At 39.9% G+C, this 22,221-nt stretch overlaps 1 protein-coding gene across 1 annotated transcript in view; it reads left to right on the plus strand.

Moving 5' to 3' along the window:
- The first annotated feature begins 17,016 nt into the window (after nt 1-17,016).
- Nucleotides 17,017-22,221, plus strand: part of LOC120030237 (phospholipid-transporting ATPase ABCA1-like) — a 218,291-nt gene continuing 213,086 nt past the window's right edge. Inside the window, exon 1 of the mRNA XM_038975583.1 lies at nt 17,017-17,082. Coding sequence (XP_038831511.1) covers nt 17,017-17,082 — 66 coding nt within the window. The remainder of the gene's footprint in view (nt 17,083-22,221) is intronic.

The raw sequence follows: 22,221 nt of genomic DNA on the forward strand, positions 1-22,221 counted from the left end.
CTCAGTACAGAGTAGGGGTTTGAATAAAGACAGCAGATGAATAAGGTCTGCCTGGCACGTTATTCCTGATTTATCTTCAACCAATACTGCTCTCAATAATTCTCCCAGATTTTCCCACTCTATAGCATTTGATATCCTAGGAGACTTGTTAACCCCCCCCCCCCCCCCCCCCTTTCAAACATTATTATTTATTTTTTCCCCCTTTCAAACATGGACCCTCTCATATCAAAGAGGGTATTTTCTGATCAGCCAGGCTCCTGGAGCTGCTCCTCCCACTACAGATGGTACAAGTGCTACAGTGACGTTGGCCCCGTCGATATCCTGGACAATGCTGGATTTGGCTTTCATGTTCCGGGTGCTGCCCACTGCCAGTCCATCAGCAGCTGTCACTCCTGGCTCATGCCCTTGTGTACAGTTATCCACCTGGACAATATGTCGTGTGGGTGTGTGCGTGGGTCTGTGCAAATGCGTTTCAGAGTGTGATCATAGTTGTTGGTTTGTTGAATGGACTTGCATTTCTGGTAGACGTATAGTTTGTTTCTACAGACTATCTACAGACATTCATATAATGTATAGATCACTCCTTGATGATTCAATGGGATAACTCTTGGAGACTTCAGTGGCTTTTTTAGCTTTCTTACCTTTTATTATGAATACAATACCCATCTACTCCCATAGTGTGCAACCGTGCTGCAGAGAAACGTATCACAATATGTTCCAATAAGAAAAAGGCTGCTCTCTCCCCACACATATCAGGTTCACCACTGCTGTGGCAGAGAACATCTTCCAAAGGTCAGACAAATAACGTTGTACCGCTGTTCAGCAGTCAAGAAAAGCACTGCAACCATTGGCAAGCTTTTGTAAGTTGTCTTCAACTTTTGTGTTCTGTCTTTGTTTCCCATCCCGGGAGAAAGACAGAACAGGTACTGAAAGGTGAGGCGTAACCCAAAGCCTACTGCACTCTCAATTTATGTCCTGCAGAGTGTCCATCAACTGTCCACACTCCTCTTGTGGTTGAGTGCGGCTAACAAGCACCTGTGTGAAAGGCTCCTCACTCCATCAACACAGAAAGAGAAGGAAACGGACAGCCTTGCTTTGACTCTCAAGGTCAGGCCCCTCAGGCTTTCCATCCTAGCTCTCCTTATCCAGATTGGCGGCTATGGCTTCTGACATTTTGACACTCCTCACTCTTCACTCCTGCGTGTTGGTTAATTCCAGGCTTCTCTCTCACATCGCGTATACTGCAGGTGGACCTGCCTGGAGGAAGGAGTTGTTCCGTACTGGTTATTAGACATGAGTTTAGCTAGGTGTGGGCACTGACAGTTGGACCTTTGAGGGTGAGGGGGAATGCACTCTTGGAACATACAGAGAATATCATCTATAATCTGTATGTTTCTAAAATGACGTTTGGCCTAAACTCGATTGAAGCAGAAGGTATAAATCAGGCCTTAGACTGCACTGTTTTACCACTGTAGTGTTATTAGTGTAATGGTGGCCCCATGGGAGATGTGAGGATGAATTCTAACCAACGATTACAATCTATTAAATAAGAGAAAGAATATTATACGTTACATTACCAATTCTGTCGCAAAATTCCACCTTGCATGACTCATTTAGTATACCTTTCTGTGATTGAGGTAGAGTGAACCAAACGTATAGGGGCTGTCTTGATCTCTGGTTAATTGGGTGTCCTACAGGTATAGCGACAGGTGGGACTTCATTACCTAGTTAGCCGGTTGGTTTCTAGGACTCTGTTGAGAATCTATTATGCACTCTCCTATTCTATAAAGGATGAGAGAATAAGTGTCAATCATCCTGTACCAGTATCCTGAGAAAAGTTAATAATGGTAGTGCTAATGATTAGAACTAACCAATTGGGTGACGAGAGCGTTCATACTTGATGCTTGACTTCTTGATTGCTGCTTGCTCATTAATAGGAAAGTCAATCCTGAGGCGTCTTACCTATATTTTGATGCTGCATCAGTTTCATCCAGCACTGCTCTCCCCACCCACCTCCCATCTCCATTAAAGAGGTACGGGGAGGTAATTTATAAGGTCAAAGTGCGGACCCCTTTTTCAATTTTCGACTAAAATGGCATACCCAAATCTAACTGCCTGAAGGACCTGAAGCAAGGATATGCATATTCTTGATACCATTTGAAAGGGAACACTTTGAAGTTTGTGGAAATATGAAATTAATGTTGGAGAATATAACACATTAGATCTGGTAAAAGATGATACAAACAAAAAAACATGCTTTTTCATTTATAATTTTTTTAAATCATTTTTTAAATGCAAGAGAAAGGCCATAATATAATATTGCAGTTGAGGCGCAATTAACATTTTGGCCGTTAGATGGTAGCACTGTGTGTGCAAAGCTTCAGATTGATCCAGTGAAGCGTTGCAATAATGGACAATATTTAGTATCAAGTCTGCCCAAATGTGCCAAATTAGACAATTGATACATTTTCAAGTATATAACTACAGAAAACATACAAAAATGATATGGTAATACAACATTTTAGTTTACAGACTCCCAGGAATGTCATACATGATGGATCATTAGCTTGTACACTAACTTTCACAGATCTCGATGGCCGGACGGGGTGGGTGTGGAGCCAGAGACTGCAGTGGTTCAAACTGTTGAACCCAGTTCCAACATTTGAATATAAAAATTGATTTTATCAAACAAAACTATGCTACATTTTATCTCTGGGACCCTCAGGGTGACAAATCAGAGCAAAATTGCATTATTTACCTTCAGAGGTGAATGTATCAAACCAGTTGCCATGATAAGTTTTTTGTTGTTGTGCGCTCTCAAACAATCGCATGGTATTTTTCACTGTATTAACTACTGTAAATTGGACAGTGCAGTTAGATTAACAAGAATTTAAGCTTTCTGCCCATATAAGACACGTCTATGTCCTGGAAAGTTTGCTGTTACAACGTCATACTAATCACATTTGCGCAAGTTAGCTCAACCATCCCGGTATAGGGACACCGAATCCCATAGAGGTTCAAATGTGTCTATTTAGTGTTGATAGGTTTAAATGCCAGAGCCAATAATACATATTTGAGAAAACAATACATTTATGCCTAGCTTTGTTGATTTCCAGCACAGGCATATAGCCTAGGCAGGATACGGCTGGGAAACTTGAGGAACTCCGTTCAAGAGAGAATACTGTTATGTAGACAGAAAGAGACTACTGGCTAAATTCTTAATAAACTGCAACTGTCCAGTAGGACATATAAGAGGAGTCAAAAGGAACACGCATCAATAATTCACAAGGGTGAACATGGTGAACATAACAAATACAATAGTTTATTATGGATTCTCATGACAACTAAGTTTGCACGTGCTACGCTGTGTCTGAATTGACACTCTACTCTCGCACGCACATTTTGATGCCGTTGACGACGGCATCTCTCCGTGTGGTTTCAGCTTTGGTCTATTCATATTAGGTGCATGAGTTTGAGCATGTGTCCGTTAGGCCTATGGATTTTTTGTGGGAATCAGCATGAATTATATTGAGCAATAATTCAGTTGTGGTCTTTTTAAATTACAATTGTTTTTGACTGTATGGAGCACAAATACCACGGAGGAGCTTAGAAGGGAGGAACTCACATTCACGTAAATGTGCTATGTAGAAATTAATCATTTAAAAGTGGACATTTTTAAAAAGTACAGATATCCGTATCCCCAGTACGCTACATCACTGATGTGGTCCTTACCTCCAAGCGTTTATTCAAGTTGGATCGTCTTTGGATGCCGACAGCAGTCGTACCATTGGAAGACATAGCTTGGACTGTAGCCAACAAAAGCCTATTACTGCTCTTGTCTAGCAATCCATCAAATGCATTTAGTGTGTCATCATAGTGGTCTCTGACTTGTGGTCAGAATCACTCAGGTGGAACAAACTTAAACTTGCACCTTTTATCAATGCTGATTTGAATGTCATTGAGAAAGCAGAACGGTGTCAAAAACCGTTAGCAAACATTATTTCTGAATTTAAAAGTAATCCTAGAAGTAATCATCTAGTTTTTCCAAATTATCTGTAATCTGGCCAATGTGAATTTGATGCATTAGCATTTTACCTATTACCCAGGTTGTGTCCCAAATGCCCCGCTTTCCCTTCTTTTTGCTCTACTTTTGACCCAATAGTTGTGCACTATAAAGAAAATAGGGTTTCATTTGGGACGCATCTCCAGTTTAAGACTGGGTTAACTGGCTTGGGAGCCCCAACACTTAATTAATTGAAGCAATTACTTTGGGCAGCGGAGGTCTCACCTGGGCGGTATAGGTGTGAATATTTTTGATTGAGACTGCGCTCCAACACCACTAGGACTAGCCTCTGCAACCCCCTGAGCTAGCATATGGAATAGAAACATTTTGAAGTGCGCTCAAGAGATCGCAGAGTTGATCAACTTACTAGACCGAGGTCACTTGCCCTCGTTTAGAGTTCAGTAATGGAGTTGGTCTTCTGTCAAGAATATCCCCCTCTATATGTTATCCATTAAATATTTAAAAAGTATTAAATGATGGATATCCAACATATGGGTGCTCTTGAAATTGTATTACATGCTGTATGATTAGATGAACATTTGGGAATGTATTGAGATTGGTGTAAAGAGCGGAACTGAAGCACCTGATACATTATGAATAAAAAATATACATTTTAAAATCTACTTAAAATAGATAAGATTACGTAGTATCAACATAAAAGTTAATGCAGGGTCTGAAATAAGCACCAGACTACCTGCCAAACACTGGTAAAAAGTGTCAGTGGCCGGTGGGCCATTAGGCCATGCTTATCGAATACTAAACATTCTCATATGGCTGCAATGATGCGTTTCCTGTTTGTTTCCTGGCTGCTCCCATAGTAAACATCCTCCTAATATACATAATTATGTCCCCCTCAATGCACCGTTGGTATTATAGTTTATCACTGAAAGCAGTAAACCCTTATCCCGTTGTTACCAAATTATATAGTTCCCATAAAACTCAACAGAAAATGCACTTAACCGGCTCCCTGTGATGCATCCACAAGTTGGTCATCAACGGTATCATCAATAACAACTTGGCTGTTTCTAAATATGCTCTGCTTGTTCCAATCTGTTCCCTTGTAAAATAATATTTGAATAATAAATATAAAGTCAAATTTTGGGTTTGAATTTCTAATGCTTTGTTGAAGATCTGGTGACCACAGGATGTAATTCAGTATGCAGCTAGTCTTGTAAGAGAATACTTTTGAAGTCCAGGGGCCGTCTGTATCGAACGTCTCAGAGAAGGAATGCTGATACAGGATCAGTTCAGCCTTTTACATCATAACGAATCAGATTACAGACAGGGGAGACCAGGACCATTCTATAGTGACACATCATTGAACTTTATTTTCACACCTAGTCATCAAACCTCAGAAACGTAGTCAAATGATTTGTTTCTCTGTTTAGCTTAGACAATAAAAGATCTTCGGTAACGCTTGACCTAAAGCCTACAGGTATAATGTATTACGATGCGGTTACAATACATTTTAAGACTTGAGTTATGAGAACGTATGATCTTCTCAAGGCCATGACATCCCTCCCCCTTGATTTTTACCTCAGCCAATTAAGATAAGACTAGAGTCAACACGTGCTCCTGAGTTGAGCTAAAGGGAGTACGTTGTGTAAGGTATATCTTGCACACTACTGTACCTCATCACCTATTACCTGAGTACTGTTGCCATGGCAGTCCCTGTAGAGGTCATTTGCATACTTTATAGTGCTAGATAAAAGGGGATAGAGACAGGGAAGTAGAGAAGGGATAGTGAGAGACAGAGCAGCCTCAGAGGGAAGAGGGTGACTACGTTTGGAGTTTACACTGGGTCAATTTCATCTGGGGACTCCTAAATATGTGCTGAGAATAATTATAGTCTAAAGAGCTAGGAGGTAAGTTGCTCATAAATAGATTTTTGGTAACACTTTACGATACAGAAATGAACAGGTAGCCTGTTTACAATGAAAGTACATGATAACTATATAGTTACACTGTAATATACATGCTTGTCTTTGGGATAAATGAAAACAAGTAACTCTAAGCGTCATTTGGTAACAGTTACCAAATGTGTTCTTGTGCGTTTTTATGTACATTTGACATACTGTAGCAAGGTCTCATGCGATGCTGTGGCTTGTTGTTGTAGCCTAGTGGTTAGAGCATTGGGCCAGTAACCGAAAGGTTGGGCCGAGGGGTTGGGTTAAAAGCGGAAGACACATTTCAGTTGAACGCATTCAGTTGTACAAATGACTAGGTATCCCCCTTTCCCTTTGTTATAGTTGCTAGATAGTTTCCTCATGAGGCTATGGCTGGGTCAGTATTTTAGCTGAGTCACTGTATTGTCATGTTTTCCATGGCTACGTAATGCAATGATCATCATTAGTGGCTTCAATACCAGCAGCTTCGTGTGACTTTAAATGAGGTATCAGTCATTTCTTACAATTTTCTTCAGTCATTTCCTTGTCATGAGATCTATTGTTCACACTTTTTGAATGGCATGCACAAATTATGGAGTGTGACTTTAACAGGTGGGGAGGTAGATGGGTAAAAAAAAAGACCATAGCGATCAGATTGGACTTCAGCCTTTCACGTAAGAGTGTCATAACGCTGAACGAAATTATTTACCAAAACCCTGTTTTATTGCTGGTGCGGAGATAAAGGCAATAGGTTCCCTTGATAAGGATGTAATAAAATGACAGTCTCATGTCATGTGTTTACCCGTGCACGTAACGAGACAGGAAGAGTTCGAGTGAGTATTCTGTTGGGGTAAAGGTCAGGTCAGGACAATATATAAGCACCTACTTTTGGCGATACCACATGCTTTGCTATGATCTATTTGCTTTGGACAAGCCGGTTGTCTACTTAATACTTAATGCTTACCTTCAGCAAAAGTGGTAATAAGTGAAGAACACAAACATTTAGAAGCAAAAGTTAGCTTGAGTGACATGTATTAGCTTAATGTCTTCTCTAATTTTGGTAAACATGCAATAAGTTGGTTCTAATGTGGCTAATTAGCAGAAAACGACTGCGTAATATGCACCAGATTAATATGACTCTACTGTCGTTGATTGATGCTAATAACATGCCGCTTTGAACATCTAAATAGCCTTAGTTCATGAAGAGTTGCTATCTTTGCAGTGACCCATTTTCAACATTTCACAAAAATTTTGTTGTCAAGTTTTCAGAACTTCAAAGGGGCAGTCTGGGTGGTAGTAAAAGTAAGTAAAAAAAAATGGGGAAAAGTGTCATGTTATTTTTTATGATTTTATTGCCCTTGCGAGCCAATAAAAACCAACTGTTCACAAATAAAGGGGCAATCTGTAACAACAAAGCAGTCATGTAACCACACTCCAAATCATACAGATCTGGATGGATATGGATGCAAGAACTGTCCGTCCATGACATTCAAATGTTAGTTTTATCCATGTTTTCAAGCTATACAGAGTTAGTTTACAATATTATATATTTTTTTACAAAGAATTAAGTAAAATAAGCTTATATTTAGGTTGTGATGGGGTACACGTTATATTGTTCAAGAATCAATGACTTATATATCATTCAATTCAAAGTCCAGACATGGATGTGCCATTTCCAGATTGCATCTTTAACACACACATATCACGGAACCCAAACCGGCTACGCGCTTGCGCCATCGGGCGCTATCGTGCATACATTTATTTTGTCCCCATATACCAAACGCGATCACGACACGCAGGTTAAAATATCAAAACAAACTCTGTACCAATGACATTAATTTGGGGACACGTCTAAAAGCATTAAACATGTATGGCAATTTAGCTAGTTAGCTTGCACTTGCTAGATAATTTGTACTATTTAGTTAGCTTGCTGTTGCTAGCTAATTTGTCCTGGGATATAAACATTGAGTTGTTATTTTACCTGAAATGCACAAGGTCCTCTACTCCGACAATTAATCCACACATAAAACGGCCAACCGAATCGTTTCTAGTCATCTCTCCTCCTTCCAGGCTTTTTCATCTTTGGTGATTGGCATCTACACTTTCATAGTATTACCACGACAACCGGTGAAACATTTCATCTTTCAATCACCCATTTGGGTATAACCAATGAGGAGATGGCACGTGGGTACCTGCTTCAATAAACCAATGAGATGGGAGATGCAGGACTTGCAGCGTGATCTGCGTCAGAAATAGGAACGACTTCTATTTTAGCCCATGGCAACGCAGACGCTCGTTGGAGAGTGTGAGCAGTGTGGGTGCAATAATTGAATGACATGGATTTCAAAATCTATTTTGCGACGTGTTCGGTCTGGTCAGCATGTAACACAATGGCTTTAATGCAGTTGGTTCAATTTTTCTGATTTCAATAACATGTGAGTTAAAGCCATTGTACAGAATCAGTGGAGGAAGTATGAAACTTGAAACATGACGTCGTCATGACACTATTTACGACTTCAATATTTCTTCATCAAGGTCCTACTGGTTGTATAAAACAGTTGTGTTAACGTTAACTCATTCAAAACCAAAAAGTGACACACTAAATCTGTCCCCACTTGGTCATAGAAGGAAGGCCAAGGTAGGCCAGGTACTGTATTGCTGAAGTGTACACAAAGTTGATTGAACTAAAGGGATAGTTAACCCAAATTACAAAATGGCATATTGATTTCCCTACCCTGAAATCAGTCTATGTACAAGGTTAGACATCAATCCATATTTCGTTTTGTTTACCTGGCCACTGTCTCCAAATGGAAGGAAACCAATGTAATTTTGCAATTTGTGTGAACTATCCTTTTAATATTAATGAGTGTCGAGATTCATTCTCTCGTAAAAAATTCTCAGTAGCTGAATACGTGAAAATGCAACACTACATGCTTCAGAATGCTTACTGTAAAACACTACAATTTACAGGGTCATGCCTCTTCAGCTGCGAGAAAATAACATTCCATTGAGCCAAATTGCATGTAATTGTTTCTACATAGAGAAATCAAATGAGCTGTGCAGCATAACGGCTCCGATGCAGAGGCAAACCTTTCAAGACGACCATTTGAGGCCCCATCTTGAGCGTGCATTTTATAAATAGGAAATGACCTTCTGCATTTTTTATAACATAGGTTTCTGGTTATGTCAGAGCTTTTTTTACCCAATGATGTTGTCTGTGTAGAGCGTAATGAAATATTCAAGTACAGCAGAGACAAATACATTACCTAGTGCACACTGAGTTTCTGAAGGCTGTGGATGTCAGGAGCCTGAGCTAAATGTATTTATACAAAGTAAACACATTGTACCTTGTGAGGGCCACACAATATGCAGCCTTTGTTATACAGTAGCCACAGCCTATAATAATGCAAATGTAGATATTGAACAGCATTTGAGTTGCTGTTAATAAGAATGTTCTCAGTCAACTCACCAGTGGTGGAAAAAGAACCCAAATGTCATACTTGAGTAAATGAAAAGATACCTTAATAGAAAATGACTCAAGTGAAAGTCACCCAGTAAAATACTACTTGAGTAAAAGTCAAAGTATTTGGTTTTAAATATACTTAAGTATCAAAAGTAAAAGTATAAATAATTTCTAATACCTAATATTAAGCAAACCAGATGGCACCATTTTCTTGATTTTTTTGTATTTATTTACGGATAGCCAGGAGCCTACTCCAAAACTCATGCATAATTTACAAAAATAGAATGTGTGTTTAGTGAGTCCGCCAGATCAGAGGCAATAATACATTTGTAAATGTTTCAACCTGGTCCTGAATGACCCTAGCCAGCTGTTCAGGAATTGCTTGGCCGAAAGAGGGACGACAATACCTTGAAGGGACCTTTCCATGGCCATGTTTTAAAGCACAGATGTTCTGGGGAATTAGTTTGGGGTTATTCTGGAGGGAAGTAGCATCAAGGAGTGAGCAGAAGGCCCTTGGCCCTCCTTCAATGCACTGTTGGTGGTATAATCTACTCTGGCTTTGTAAAGCTTTAGTTACCAAACTGTCTGTGACAATGCAGGTTTAAGTCCACTTTTAGGTTTATACTGTACATTTTTAGGTTTTTACTATGCAGTGCCTAGGCTTTTTTGGTTAGTGGTCTAGTTATTCTGGAATGTGATGTATTATTGTGCAAATTTCAACTCCTGCAATGGCACATCAAATATGTTATCTGTGATGGTTGTCTACAGTAACCCAGGCAACACTTATTTTTGTTACTATACACTACAGGTCAAAAGTTTTAGAACACTTACTCATTCAACGATTTTTCTTTATTTTTACTATTTTCCGCATTGTGGAATAATAGGGAAGACATCAAAACTATGAAACCAAAAAAGTGTAAAAACAAATAAAAAATATATTTTATATTTGAGATTCTTCAAATAGCCACCCTTTGCCTTGATGACAGCTTTCCACACTCTTGGAATGCTTTTCCAACAGTCCTGAAGGAGTTCCCACATATGCTGAGCACTTGTTGGCTGCATTTCCTTCACTCTGTGGTCCGACTCATCCCAAACCATCTCAATTTGGTTGAGGTCTGGGGGATAGTGGAGGCCAGGTCATCTGATGCAGCAGTCCATCACTCTCCTTCTTGGTCAAATAGCCCTTACACAGCCTGGTGGTGTGTTGAGTAATTGTCCTGTTGAAAAACAAATTATAGTCCCACTAAGTACAAACCAGATGGGATGGTGTATCACTGCAGAATGCTGTGGTAGCCATGCTGGTTAAGTACGTCTCAAAAAGACACGGCGTTTGGAACCAAAAATCTCTCATTTGGACTCCAGACCAAAGGACAAATTTCCTCCAGTCTAATGTCCATTGCTCGTGTTTCTTGGCCCAAGCAAGGCTCTTCTTATTGGTGTCCTTTAGTAGTGGTTTCTATGCAGCAATTCGACCATGAAGGCCTGATTCACGCGGTCTCCTCTGAACAGTTGATGTTGAGATGGGTCTGTCACTTGAACTCTGTGGAGCAGTTATTTGAGCTGCAATTTCTGAGGCTGGTAACTCTCATGAACTTATCCTCTGCAGCAGAGGTAACTCTGGGTCTTCCATTCCTGTGCTGGTCCTCATGAGAGCCAGTTTCATCATATCACTTGATGGTTTTTGCTACTGCACTTGAAGAAACTTTAAAAGTTCTTGACATTTTCCGTATTGACTGACCTTCATGTCTTAAAGTAATGATGTACTGTCGTTTCTCTTTGCTTATTTGATCTGTTCTTGTCATAATATGGACTTGGTATTTTATCAAATAGGGCTATCTTCTGTATACAACCCCTGCCTTGTCACAACACAACTGATTGTCTCAAACGCATTTAGAAGGAAAGAAATTCCACAAACTAAGACACACTTGTTAATTGAAATGCGTTCAAGGTGACTACCTCATGAAGCTGGTTGTGAGAATACCAATGGTGTGCAAAGCTGTCATCAAGGCAAAGGGTGGCTTTTTGAAAAATATCAAATATATTTTGATTTGTTTAACACTTTTATGGTTACTACATGATTCCATGTGTGTTATTTCATACTTCTGATGTCTTCACTATTATTCTACAATGTAGAAAAACCCCTTGAATGAAGTGTTCTAAAACTTTTGACCGGTAGTGTATGTGTTTTTGTTTTTGTAGTTATTGTCATGTGACTTTTTCATTATGCAAACATACTGGGCTAAACAAATGCTGCAGTCATAGGCAGGCCTTGATGTTCAAGTTACTTTCTCTGGACTCATTTTTTAAAAACATTTGGTTAGATGATTAATCAGAAGCACCTGCCAAATACTGCCCTGCTGATGTTCTTTGTTTTCTTGTTTTAATCTGATATACACTGAGTATACAAAACATTAAGGACACCTCTTTCCATGAAATAGACTGATCAGGTGAATCCAGGTGAAAGCTATAATCCCTTATTGATGTCACTTGTTAAATCCACTTCAATCAGTGTAGAAGAATGGGGGAGACAGGTGAAAGAAGGGCTCGTGGTAATGGTAATGGTATCAAATAATGGAGTGGAATGGTATCAAATACATGGTTTCCATGTGTTTGATGTCATTCCATTTGCTCTGTTCTGGCCATTTTTATGAGCCGTCCTGCCCTCAGCAGCCTCCACTGATCTATACCCATGTAAATCTACAGGGTTATTACCTTGAGTGTAGACAATGTGTACATGTAAGCCTACATCTTCCTGACGGATTGTTTTGAGTAGGACGTCCTGCTTCTATCACAATAATGATCACTTCTAAAGCAGTACTTCTGCCACTGACGAGATATGTAGGTTAATAAAGCTGACCTGAAAATACCTTTTACCAAGGTTAATTCATCTTTGAATGTGAGCTACAGTTTCCCTTATTAATATAAATTAATGAATGAAGACCTCATCAATGTCAACTCAAATACCACAATATTTAGAGAGGAATATGTTGGATACTGATGTGTCTTACCAGGGAGTGATTTCTTGGAAAAAGCTGGTAATCATACAGTATACTTGCGTGACCCAGCAATTCACCTCTCCCCTTAGGCACTAATTAAAATTAACTTTGCCATAAGCCATCCCCCTGAACCTGCCTCAGAGACTTTTATGATTCCCACATATAAATAGAGTGTGTAATAGAGAGGGGGATAAAGAAAAACAGGGATAGATGGAGGGCCAAGAAGAAGGGGAGAGGGAGTAGCAAGAAAGATGGAGAAGGGGGGGGGGTCATTTGCTCGTTGGAAGAGGTGGAACATTCTCTGCCCTCCGATCGGATGACAAAATATCTGTTTACACGTTCCATCATTGCGGGAGTTGAAATAATGCACTCTGATTTAGTAAGTCCCCAAATGCCAGGCATGCATCAGCACTTTTATCTCATACTACATGCCTGTTATTTTCTTTTTCTCTTTCCTCTGCCTCGCTCTGTGCTCTGTTCTTGGCTCTTTGGAACTAATGACACCATTGAGATGTCTTGTGGCACAGCAACATATTTCAATTATTCAGAAGTGTTCCCTCTGTCACCAGGAGAAAATGTTTTTATGGAAAACCCGTGAGATTGTAGTGTGCGGCTGACTTTTTGTTTTGTCTGTATTGACATTTTTCTTGGGGTACAAAAAAAAGACATGTTATTGTAATATTTCAAAAGATGTATTAACCTCAGTGATCCACTTCCAGGTAGCTGTTGATGCCCCACCTATTCCTATATTGCAACAATCTCTCCTACGTCTGTATATAGTATGGTATAAGATGTATGTATGCGTTTCCTCATTTCTGCATAAATGGTATGAGTAGATAAAAAGTAGGACATAGTTTATAGTACCTTTCCAGATCAAATCCATAGACCCAACAAGACTCTTAACAAGTTGGAGTTTACAGGTTTGGTTTTGTCTGTTTCTTAGAGGTAACAGTAGTTTAATGCTAATGGATTTGGAAACCTGGATGTACAGTAACCTCAACGTCCCCATGACAGTAAATAAAACATCTATGAAGTAGGCCTAGCGGTAAATAATGTAAACACACAGAGTGAAAATGGAAGGAAGAGGAAATGGATAGTTAAAAGCAAAATATTTGTCCTGGGCTTTGCCTCAGGCTAAAACGCAAATCCTCTATCCTAATCTTTTGCTCCTAAAGTCCTACAAGTCTTTATGCAGGACATGAAGTTACAGTATCTCAAAGTAGCTTAAAACAGCATACTATACACATACTGTAGCTATCCTAGCTTAACGTCAATTTATATGGCCTATGATTTACAAATACAGTGTCTGATGTCTGGTGAAGTGTTAGCTCTGGTCCAGGGCATTAGTGCGTGTTCCTTCACGTTCACCAATGCCCTGGACCAGATCTTGTGTACTGTAGTGGTAGTACTACCAAAATTAAGTGAGAGTTGATTAGGTACGTTATTGAGATGGTAAATCATCAGGTTAAATGTATTATTTGGTTTAGAAAAGCAGCAGAATGCAGGAAAAGGTGACAGCGTGTCAATGATGGACCCAAAATCTGTTAAAGGCCTTTCTGTTGTGCAATTATTTTGTTTTTAATAAAGGTCACGATGAGAGTGTAAAATGCCATCGTATATCAATATACGTTTATTATCTGTTTAATCAGTGTGCCAAGGCCACTAAAATGTTTCATAAATCCTTTTAGTAACGCCTGAAATCGGGAAAAGAAAACAAACAGAAAAAATGGTATCTATGTTGATTTGTTGGCAATCAATTATCATACAACTGGTTTGTGTGACATGGTGAGGTTGGAACCAGGTGCAGAGAACAGACCAGATGAGGAATCAGTGGTTAAGGATAAACATAATACTTTATTGAGAAACGGTAGCAGCAGGATCACAGTACACTTGAAAATCAACAAACACTACGTCTTTAACTCAATCATGAAACGAATGCACACGGTAAACAAATGTATGCTTCTGCAAAGGACAACAGAAAACACACCTCTTCAGGGAAATCATAATGAGTAAATAGGACACACCTGAGTGTCTGTAATGTCTCTAGGACGGTCTCTGTCGCCCTCTGGTGACAGGTAGAACCATAACAGTTTGTGCCTAGAATTCACATATTGTAACGGGACATTTTAGATATGGGCAACCATCTGGGATTGCTACGTTCTTTTTAGGCATTTTAAATAAATGATATTATAGCCTATAGAAGTTGGTTAATGAGGAATATATTCCTCATGAGCTTAGTTCAACTGTTTTACCCCATCAAAACTCAAAATATAAGCAAGTTGTATTCCATTCTTTATACCAGTGCAATTCTAAACAAACACTCTATAGCTTCAAAACATGGTTAAAACTATAATTTTGACATAATGCACAGTATGGTCTGTTCTTGCATCCATAGCTCTGTCTATTAATTTGAGTGGTATATCAAGCCCAATCCCTCAGCTCTTTAACAATCCCAGAATGCCCCTTTCAACAATGAATAAAACATACTTGGTAAATAATTAATATACTGTAAATACTACATAGGAAATAAATAGCTGCCTCTTATCTTTAGACTGAATTATTTGGAATGTAAGGCACATTTCATTCTTCATAATGACTTCCCTGTGGATGCATGTACAAAGAATATACCCACCCTATAAGCAATGAATTGGTATCATTTATTAAGTAGCTGGAGTGTTGCGATTGATTCTATGTTAGATCAGCTTTAATATTGCAGGTAGATTGTAAGGTTCTATAAATCCACTAACCCTACTACCCCTCCCCTAATTGGAGTAAACTAATTGACAACAATACTTAGGCTTCTACTTTCAGTTTATACACACTATATACATTTTATGGACACCGTATATTTTATATTAGCTATCTTTTTTGGTTTGTTTTTAGTCCTACCCTTCAGCTACCCTCAACCCCTCCCATCTATCGCTGAAAACCATCCAGTTTTGATTTCTATTTGTCATATATTTTTTACCTGGGTCCTGAAACTTTCTATTCTCATAGTACCTACAGATTGTAAATTAAAGATTAACATTTTTACTAGGAGTATTATTATATTATTGATCAATTGACTATGGCTTTTAAAGTCCCCCAGCAGTGCTATTTGCAGAGTTAGCTCCAGGTAAATGTTGCAATTCTTCAGCCATTCCTGAACCTGTGACCAAAAAGAAGCTACATATGGGGAGTACCAAAACAAGTGATGTAATGATCATAAACCATGTGCCATGGTATCAGCACATCGAAAGTCTCTTCCCAACTATTTTGCAACCTGTATGGTGCATCTGTCAATTTTTGGGTCCTTATTAAATTAAATACTTTTTCATTTATCACAATTTTCTTTAATTAACCAATTTTGTTCTTAATGTAGGGCCAACAGACAAGTTCCTTACCTTCTTCCACTTGCTTCCATTTTTCCAGTAATGCTGCAATGTGTTGGTAGTAATTTTTAATTGAGCAGACATTTCCATAGATATTTGTTCTGTATTTTCTGGTGGATTAAACTGAAATTGCAACCAGCTTTCTATGGCTTGTTTTAAAAATAGTTATTTCACTTTCAAATAACCAAAAGTAAGAGGTTGTCGTCTCATAAAGGGAAAAGGGCTATTTTTGAACAATGGGTGAGCCATTCTTACTAATCTGCTGGAAAACCAGTTTGGATTTAAGTACAACCTTTGTATGACTGATGCTTTTAGTGAGAGGTTCAATACTTCAATATTTAATAGTTTCAGCCCTCCAAATTCATATTCATTATATAAATGGGCCCGTTTAATTTTGGCTAGCTTGCCCTTCCAAATAAAGTGGAATGTTGCTCATATCATTTAAAAAACAAGTTGTTCAGTGTAGGCAGGGTCATAAGTAAATAGATAAACTGGGATTTGACAAAAAAAATTAATCCGTGTGTATTTTCCACACAAATAGACAGGTATTTACCTTTCAATGGTAGCAAGATCTTATCTATTTTTGCTAACTTTCTATTAGAATGTATCGTAGTGAGATCATCTCTTTCTATCGGGATTTGAATACAGATTATGTCCACTTCACAGTCAGACCACATTATAGTGAAATCAGACCTTCATGCTGAGTATATGATAGTCTACCATTTTTTTAAACACGCTAATATGGGATCTCTGAGTACATCGAAAAAACGTTTGATATACCTCAACTGATATGCCATCCAGCCCTGGACTTTTCTCGGACTTAAAGGCTTTAATTGCATCAATTAGTTCCTCCTCTGTAATTGGGCCTTCACGTCAGTCTTTCTGTACATCTGTTAATTTTACACCGTTTTTTACACTATTAATACAACAAAATCCTTACAACAAGCTTCAGTTGGTGGAGATGGAGGAGACTAAAATGAAAACATTTGCTTAAGTACTTTGCTTCCATTTTCAAAATATGGTTTGGTGAATCATGGATGGCTCCAATTGTAACAATCTTTTTGGTAGCATTTCTACGTTGAAGATGAAAAAAAGAAGTGGGTGATTAGTGGCGTTCCCTTATGATGCGCTTGTTCTCTGTATTAAAACAAAAACCTTGCTTTTATTCCATTTAGGGTCTATTAAGTGGGGGTTGCCATAACGACGCTTTGGCAGGATATTGCCTGGATAAGGCATAATGGGTCTCCTGACACAACTCGGTCTGCTCCTGTGGAAGAACTTCACTCTTCGGAAGAGACAAAAGGTAACTGCACACCCTCTGTATAAAATCAATCTAGGTCTGCTAAGATCGGCCAAATACGGGGCATAGAAGGATATATGACCGTGTGCTCGTGCTACAATGAACAAGGACATCTAAGGTATTGTAATAGTGGAAGAGTAGAGGGAATTGTCCTAAAACTGGTTCATATTAAATGTGAGATGCTGCCTTAATTCCCTCGCTGGAGAACGAGTCTTTCCCAGACACACAGTTGGAAGTGTCACCTTCCAAATGTTATGTCACTTGCAGCCTGTGTTTTAGCTTTTACAAAGTCAGCCTGATGGGAACAGAGGGGGCATTGGGAGTGAGTGGTTTGTATAAAAGCTAGACTATACCTTTACCCACCAAAACAACCCTCTATATAACATGATACCTTAGGGATATGTGTATATGACACAATTTCAATTGTCTCGGTCCTACTGTAGCAAAATGGGCTCGCCATGCGCTTTGCTGATTTCCTGGTCAAAGTGAACTTTGTCCAAAGACTTTTAGAAAATTAGCTAAATAAGCAAAAAACATCCACTCGTCATCCAGGTCTCTGTTGATAGCTGTTGACTCCTCATCTTCGGTCGGAGTGTGACATACCGAGTTTGATACCAGCTGCCCTCCAATTTCGCTAGAAAGCTTTGACTTTTACTGGAATGTTGAAAGCTATGTAACATTGATGATCCATCGTCATCTTCTCATCCAATACAGAAGGACATACAATAGAAACAACATATGAGTCAGTGACATTCCAGTAAACAGTACATTCGGAAAGTATTCAGACCCCTTCTCCACATTTTGTTATGTTACAGCCTTATTATGAAATGGATTAAATTCATTATTTTCCTCATCAATCTACACACAATACTCCATAATGACAAAGTGAAAACAGGTTTTTAGAAATGTTTGCAAATTTATAAAAAATAAGTATTCAGACCCTTTGCTATGAGGCTCAAAATTGAGCTCAGGTGCATCCTGTTTCCATTGATCATCCTTGAGATGTTACTACAACTTGATTGGAGTCTACCTTTGATAAATTCAATTGATTGGACATGATTTGGTAAGTCACACACATGTCTATATAATGTCCCACTGTTGACACTGCATGTCAGAGCAAAAACCAAGCCATATAGGTAGAAGGAATTGTCTGTAGAGCTCTGAGACAGGGTTGTGTCGAGGCACAGATCAGGGGAAGGGTACCACCTCCACCTTTCTGCCACCCTAGACCAATTTCAGTTTGCATACCGCCGCAACAGGTCCACAGACGACGCAATCGCCATCGCACTGCACACTGTCCTATCCCATCTAGACTATGTTAGAATTCTGTTCATTGACTACAGCTCAGCATTCAAAACCATAGTACCCTCCAAGCTCATCATTAAGCTTGAGGCCCTGGGTCTCAACCCCGCCCCGTGCAATTAGGTCCTGGACTTTCTGACAGGTCGTCCCCAGGTGTTGAAGGTAGGAAACAACATATCCACATATCGGTGATCCTCAACACTGGGGCCCCACAAGGGTGCGTGCTCAGCCCTCTCCTGTACTGCCTGTTCCCCCATGACTGCGTGGCCATGCACGCCTCCAACTCAATCATCAAGTTTGCAGATGACACGACAGTAATGGGCTTGATTACCAACAACGACGAGACAGCCTACAGGGAGGAGGTGAGTGCACTCGGAGTGTGGTGTCAGGAAAACAACCTCTCACTCAACGTCAACAAAACAAAGGAGAAGATTGTGTACTTCAGGAAATAGCAGAGGGAGCACCTCCCTATCTATACATCGATGGGACAGCAGTGGAGAAGGTGGAAAGTTTTATGTTCCTCGACGTACACATCACGGACAAACTGAAATGGTCCACCCACACAGGCAGTGTGGCGAAGAAAGCGCAACAGCACCTCTTCAACCTCAGGAAGCTGAAGAAATGTGGCTTTTCACCTAAACCCCTCATGGCAACTGCACCACCCTCAACCACAAGGCTCTCCAGAGGGCGGTTCGGTCTGCACAACGTATCACCGGGGATAAAACTACCTGCCCTCCAGGACACCTAAAGCACCCGATGTCACAAGAAGGCAAAACATATCAACAAGGACAACAACCACCCAAGCCACTGCCTGTTCACCCCTCTACCATCCAGGAGATGAGGTCAGTACAGGTGCATCAAAGCTGAGACCGAGAGACTGAAAAACATCTATCTCAAGGTCATCAGACTGTTAAACAACCATCCCTAACACAGAGAGGCTGCTGCCTACAAATCATTAGCCACTTCAATAAATTGATCACTATTCACTTTAATAATGTTTACATATCTTACATTGCTCATCTCATATGTATATACTGTATTTTATACCATCTACTGCATCTTGCCTATGCCTCTCGGCCATCGTTCATCCATATATTCATATGTACATATTCTTATTCCATCCCTTTACATTTGTGAGTATTAGGTAGTTGTTGTGAAATTGTTAGATTTCTTGTTAGATATTACTGCACTGTCGGAACTAGAAGCGCGAGCATTTCGCTACACTCGCATTCACATCTGCTAACCATGTGTATGTGACCAATAAAATTTTATTTGATTCGGGTACCAAAACCTTTCTGCAGCATTGAAGCTCCCCAAGAACACGATGGCCTCCATTATTCTTAAATGGAAGAAGTTTGGAAACATCTAGACCTCTCCTAGAGCTGGCTGCACAGCCAAACTGAGCAATTTGGCTAGAAGGGCCTTGGTCAGGGAGGTGACCAAGAATCCGATGGTCACTCTGACAAAGCTCCAGTTCCTCTGTGTAGATCGGATAACCTTCCAGAAGGACAACCATCTCTGCAGCACTCCACCAATCCAGCCTTTATGGTAGAGTGGCTAGACGGAAGCCACTGCTCAGTAAAAGGCACATGACAGCCTGCTTGGAGTTTTACAAAAGGCACCTAAAGGACTCTCAGACCATGAGAAACAAGATTCTCTGGTCTGATGAAACCAAGATTGAACTATTTGGCCTGAATGCCAAGCATCATGTCTGGAGGAAACCTGGCACCATCCCTACCGTGAAACATGGTGGTGGCAGCATCATGCTGTGGGGATGTTTTTCAGCGGCAGGGACTGGGAGACTAGTCAGGATCGAGGGAAAGATGAACGGAGCAAAGTACGGAGAGATCCTTGATGAAAACCTGCTCTAGAGCACTTAGGACCTCAGACTGGGGTAACGGTTCACCTTCCAACAGGACAACAACCCTAAGCACACAGCCAAGACAACGCAGGATTGGCTTTGGGACAAGTCTCTGAATGTCCTTGAGTGGCCCTGCCAGAGCCCGGACGTGAACCCGATCGAACATCTCTGGAGAGACCTGAAAATAGCTGTGCAGCAACGCTCCCCATCCAACCTGACAAAGCTTAAGAGGATCTGCAGAAAACAATGGGATAAACTCTCCAAATACAGGTGTGCCAAACTTGTAGCGTCATACCCAAGAAGACTTGAGGCTGTAATTGCTGCCAAAGGTGCTTCAACAAAGTACTGAATAAAGGGTCTGAATACTTATGTCAATTTGATATTTATGTTTTTTACCGGGTATTGTGTGTAGATTGATGAGGGTGAAAAAAATATTTAATCCATTTTAGAACAAGCCTTTAACGTAACAAGATGTGGAAAAAGTCAAGGGGTCTGAATACTTTCCTAAAGCACTGTAGTTCCTGAATTTGAGGACTTAGTCTCTTATTCAGGTTAAAGGTTCAACTCCCAATATCACTTTGCCCCGGCCAATTCCCCCGACCCTAGTCATTAGCTCCTCACCTCGCTCTCTTTACACACACACCTCTCTCTCGCACAAGCGTAATGTAGCAGCTAATGAAAGTTGGGGAGTAACTGATTGCATGTAATCTGATGACACAAAAAAACGTCAACAGCTAAAATATTGTAATCTGTAATCTGATTACAAAATAGTGTAATCGGATTACAGATACTTTAGAAAAACTAGATGATTACTTCTTGGATTACATTTAATTCAGAAAAGATATTTGCGAAAAAATACATTATGACACCATTCTGTTTTCTCAATGACATTCAATTCAGAATTGAAAAAAGGCACAGGTTTAAGTTTGTTCCACCTGAGCAAGTCTGACCACAAGTCAGAGATCACTATGATGATGCATTTGATGGATCCGTTTTGTCTTCTTCTAATGCCTCTCAAGGGGATAGTTATCCAAAAGTAACTGAAAGTAATCAGATCACGTTCTGAGTTTGGGTAATCCAAGAGTTACGTTACTGATAAAATCTTGGGACGGGTAACTAGTAAGTGTAAAGGATTACATTTAAAAAGTTACATACAAAACCCTGCAGCTAATGGCGTATGGGCCATATAATACTCTGATGTCACCAACCAGTCATACGGTCACAGACTATACTGACTTAAGGGAGATGTTGCCACAACAGCAACGCCTAGGTCAGAGCTTGTTGTCAGTGAAACTATACTGCCTCCAGGGATGTCATTGTTTGTTTACTGTAGATAAAATAAGGCCCTCAATTTTTTCAGTCAATGTCAATCACATAGTTTTTTGACTTTCTCATAGTGACGGTGATGAGAAAAACACCCACCAGTACATCGGTTTCCCTATGGATAAAGCACAGTAGGCTGCACCTCATTCCAGCATAAAACAGCAGACTTTGGAAAGTTTTCATGTCAGCTTTTTAATAAAGTTTTGACTTTATACTCGATACAGATGACCAGTGGCAATTTTAGCATGTAAATCTTAGGGGGCAAACTAAAACATTTTTGGAGGGATGCATGCCAGCAAAGCCACTACACAATACAACACTAAACAATACATTAATGGCCCTATAATGGTGACTAATGGTGCCCACAAACTGCTAGGGCCTACATAAAGCTGTCCCAACAGCAGAGTCCCAACAGCAGTCCCAACACCTGACCACTGCTACATCTGGCTATCAGCGGAGCCTTGTCTGGCAGCGAAACTGGTTCATTCAGCCTAATTTACTGCCTTTAAAACGACATAGCTGACATGGCTGACTTGCTTAAACAAATGTGTTTTTTACTGATAATTGAGATGTACAAACTATGGCATAAGGGGACGACAAGCGGATACAAGGCAATCTGCAATTTCGATTAAGAAATTAATGAGCGAGCTAGGACG

The sequence above is a fragment of the Salvelinus namaycush genome, chromosome 36 (genome assembly GCF_016432855.1).
Source record: "Salvelinus namaycush isolate Seneca chromosome 36, SaNama_1.0, whole genome shotgun sequence".
Classification (NCBI taxonomy): Eukaryota; Metazoa; Chordata; class Actinopteri; order Salmoniformes; family Salmonidae; genus Salvelinus; species Salvelinus namaycush.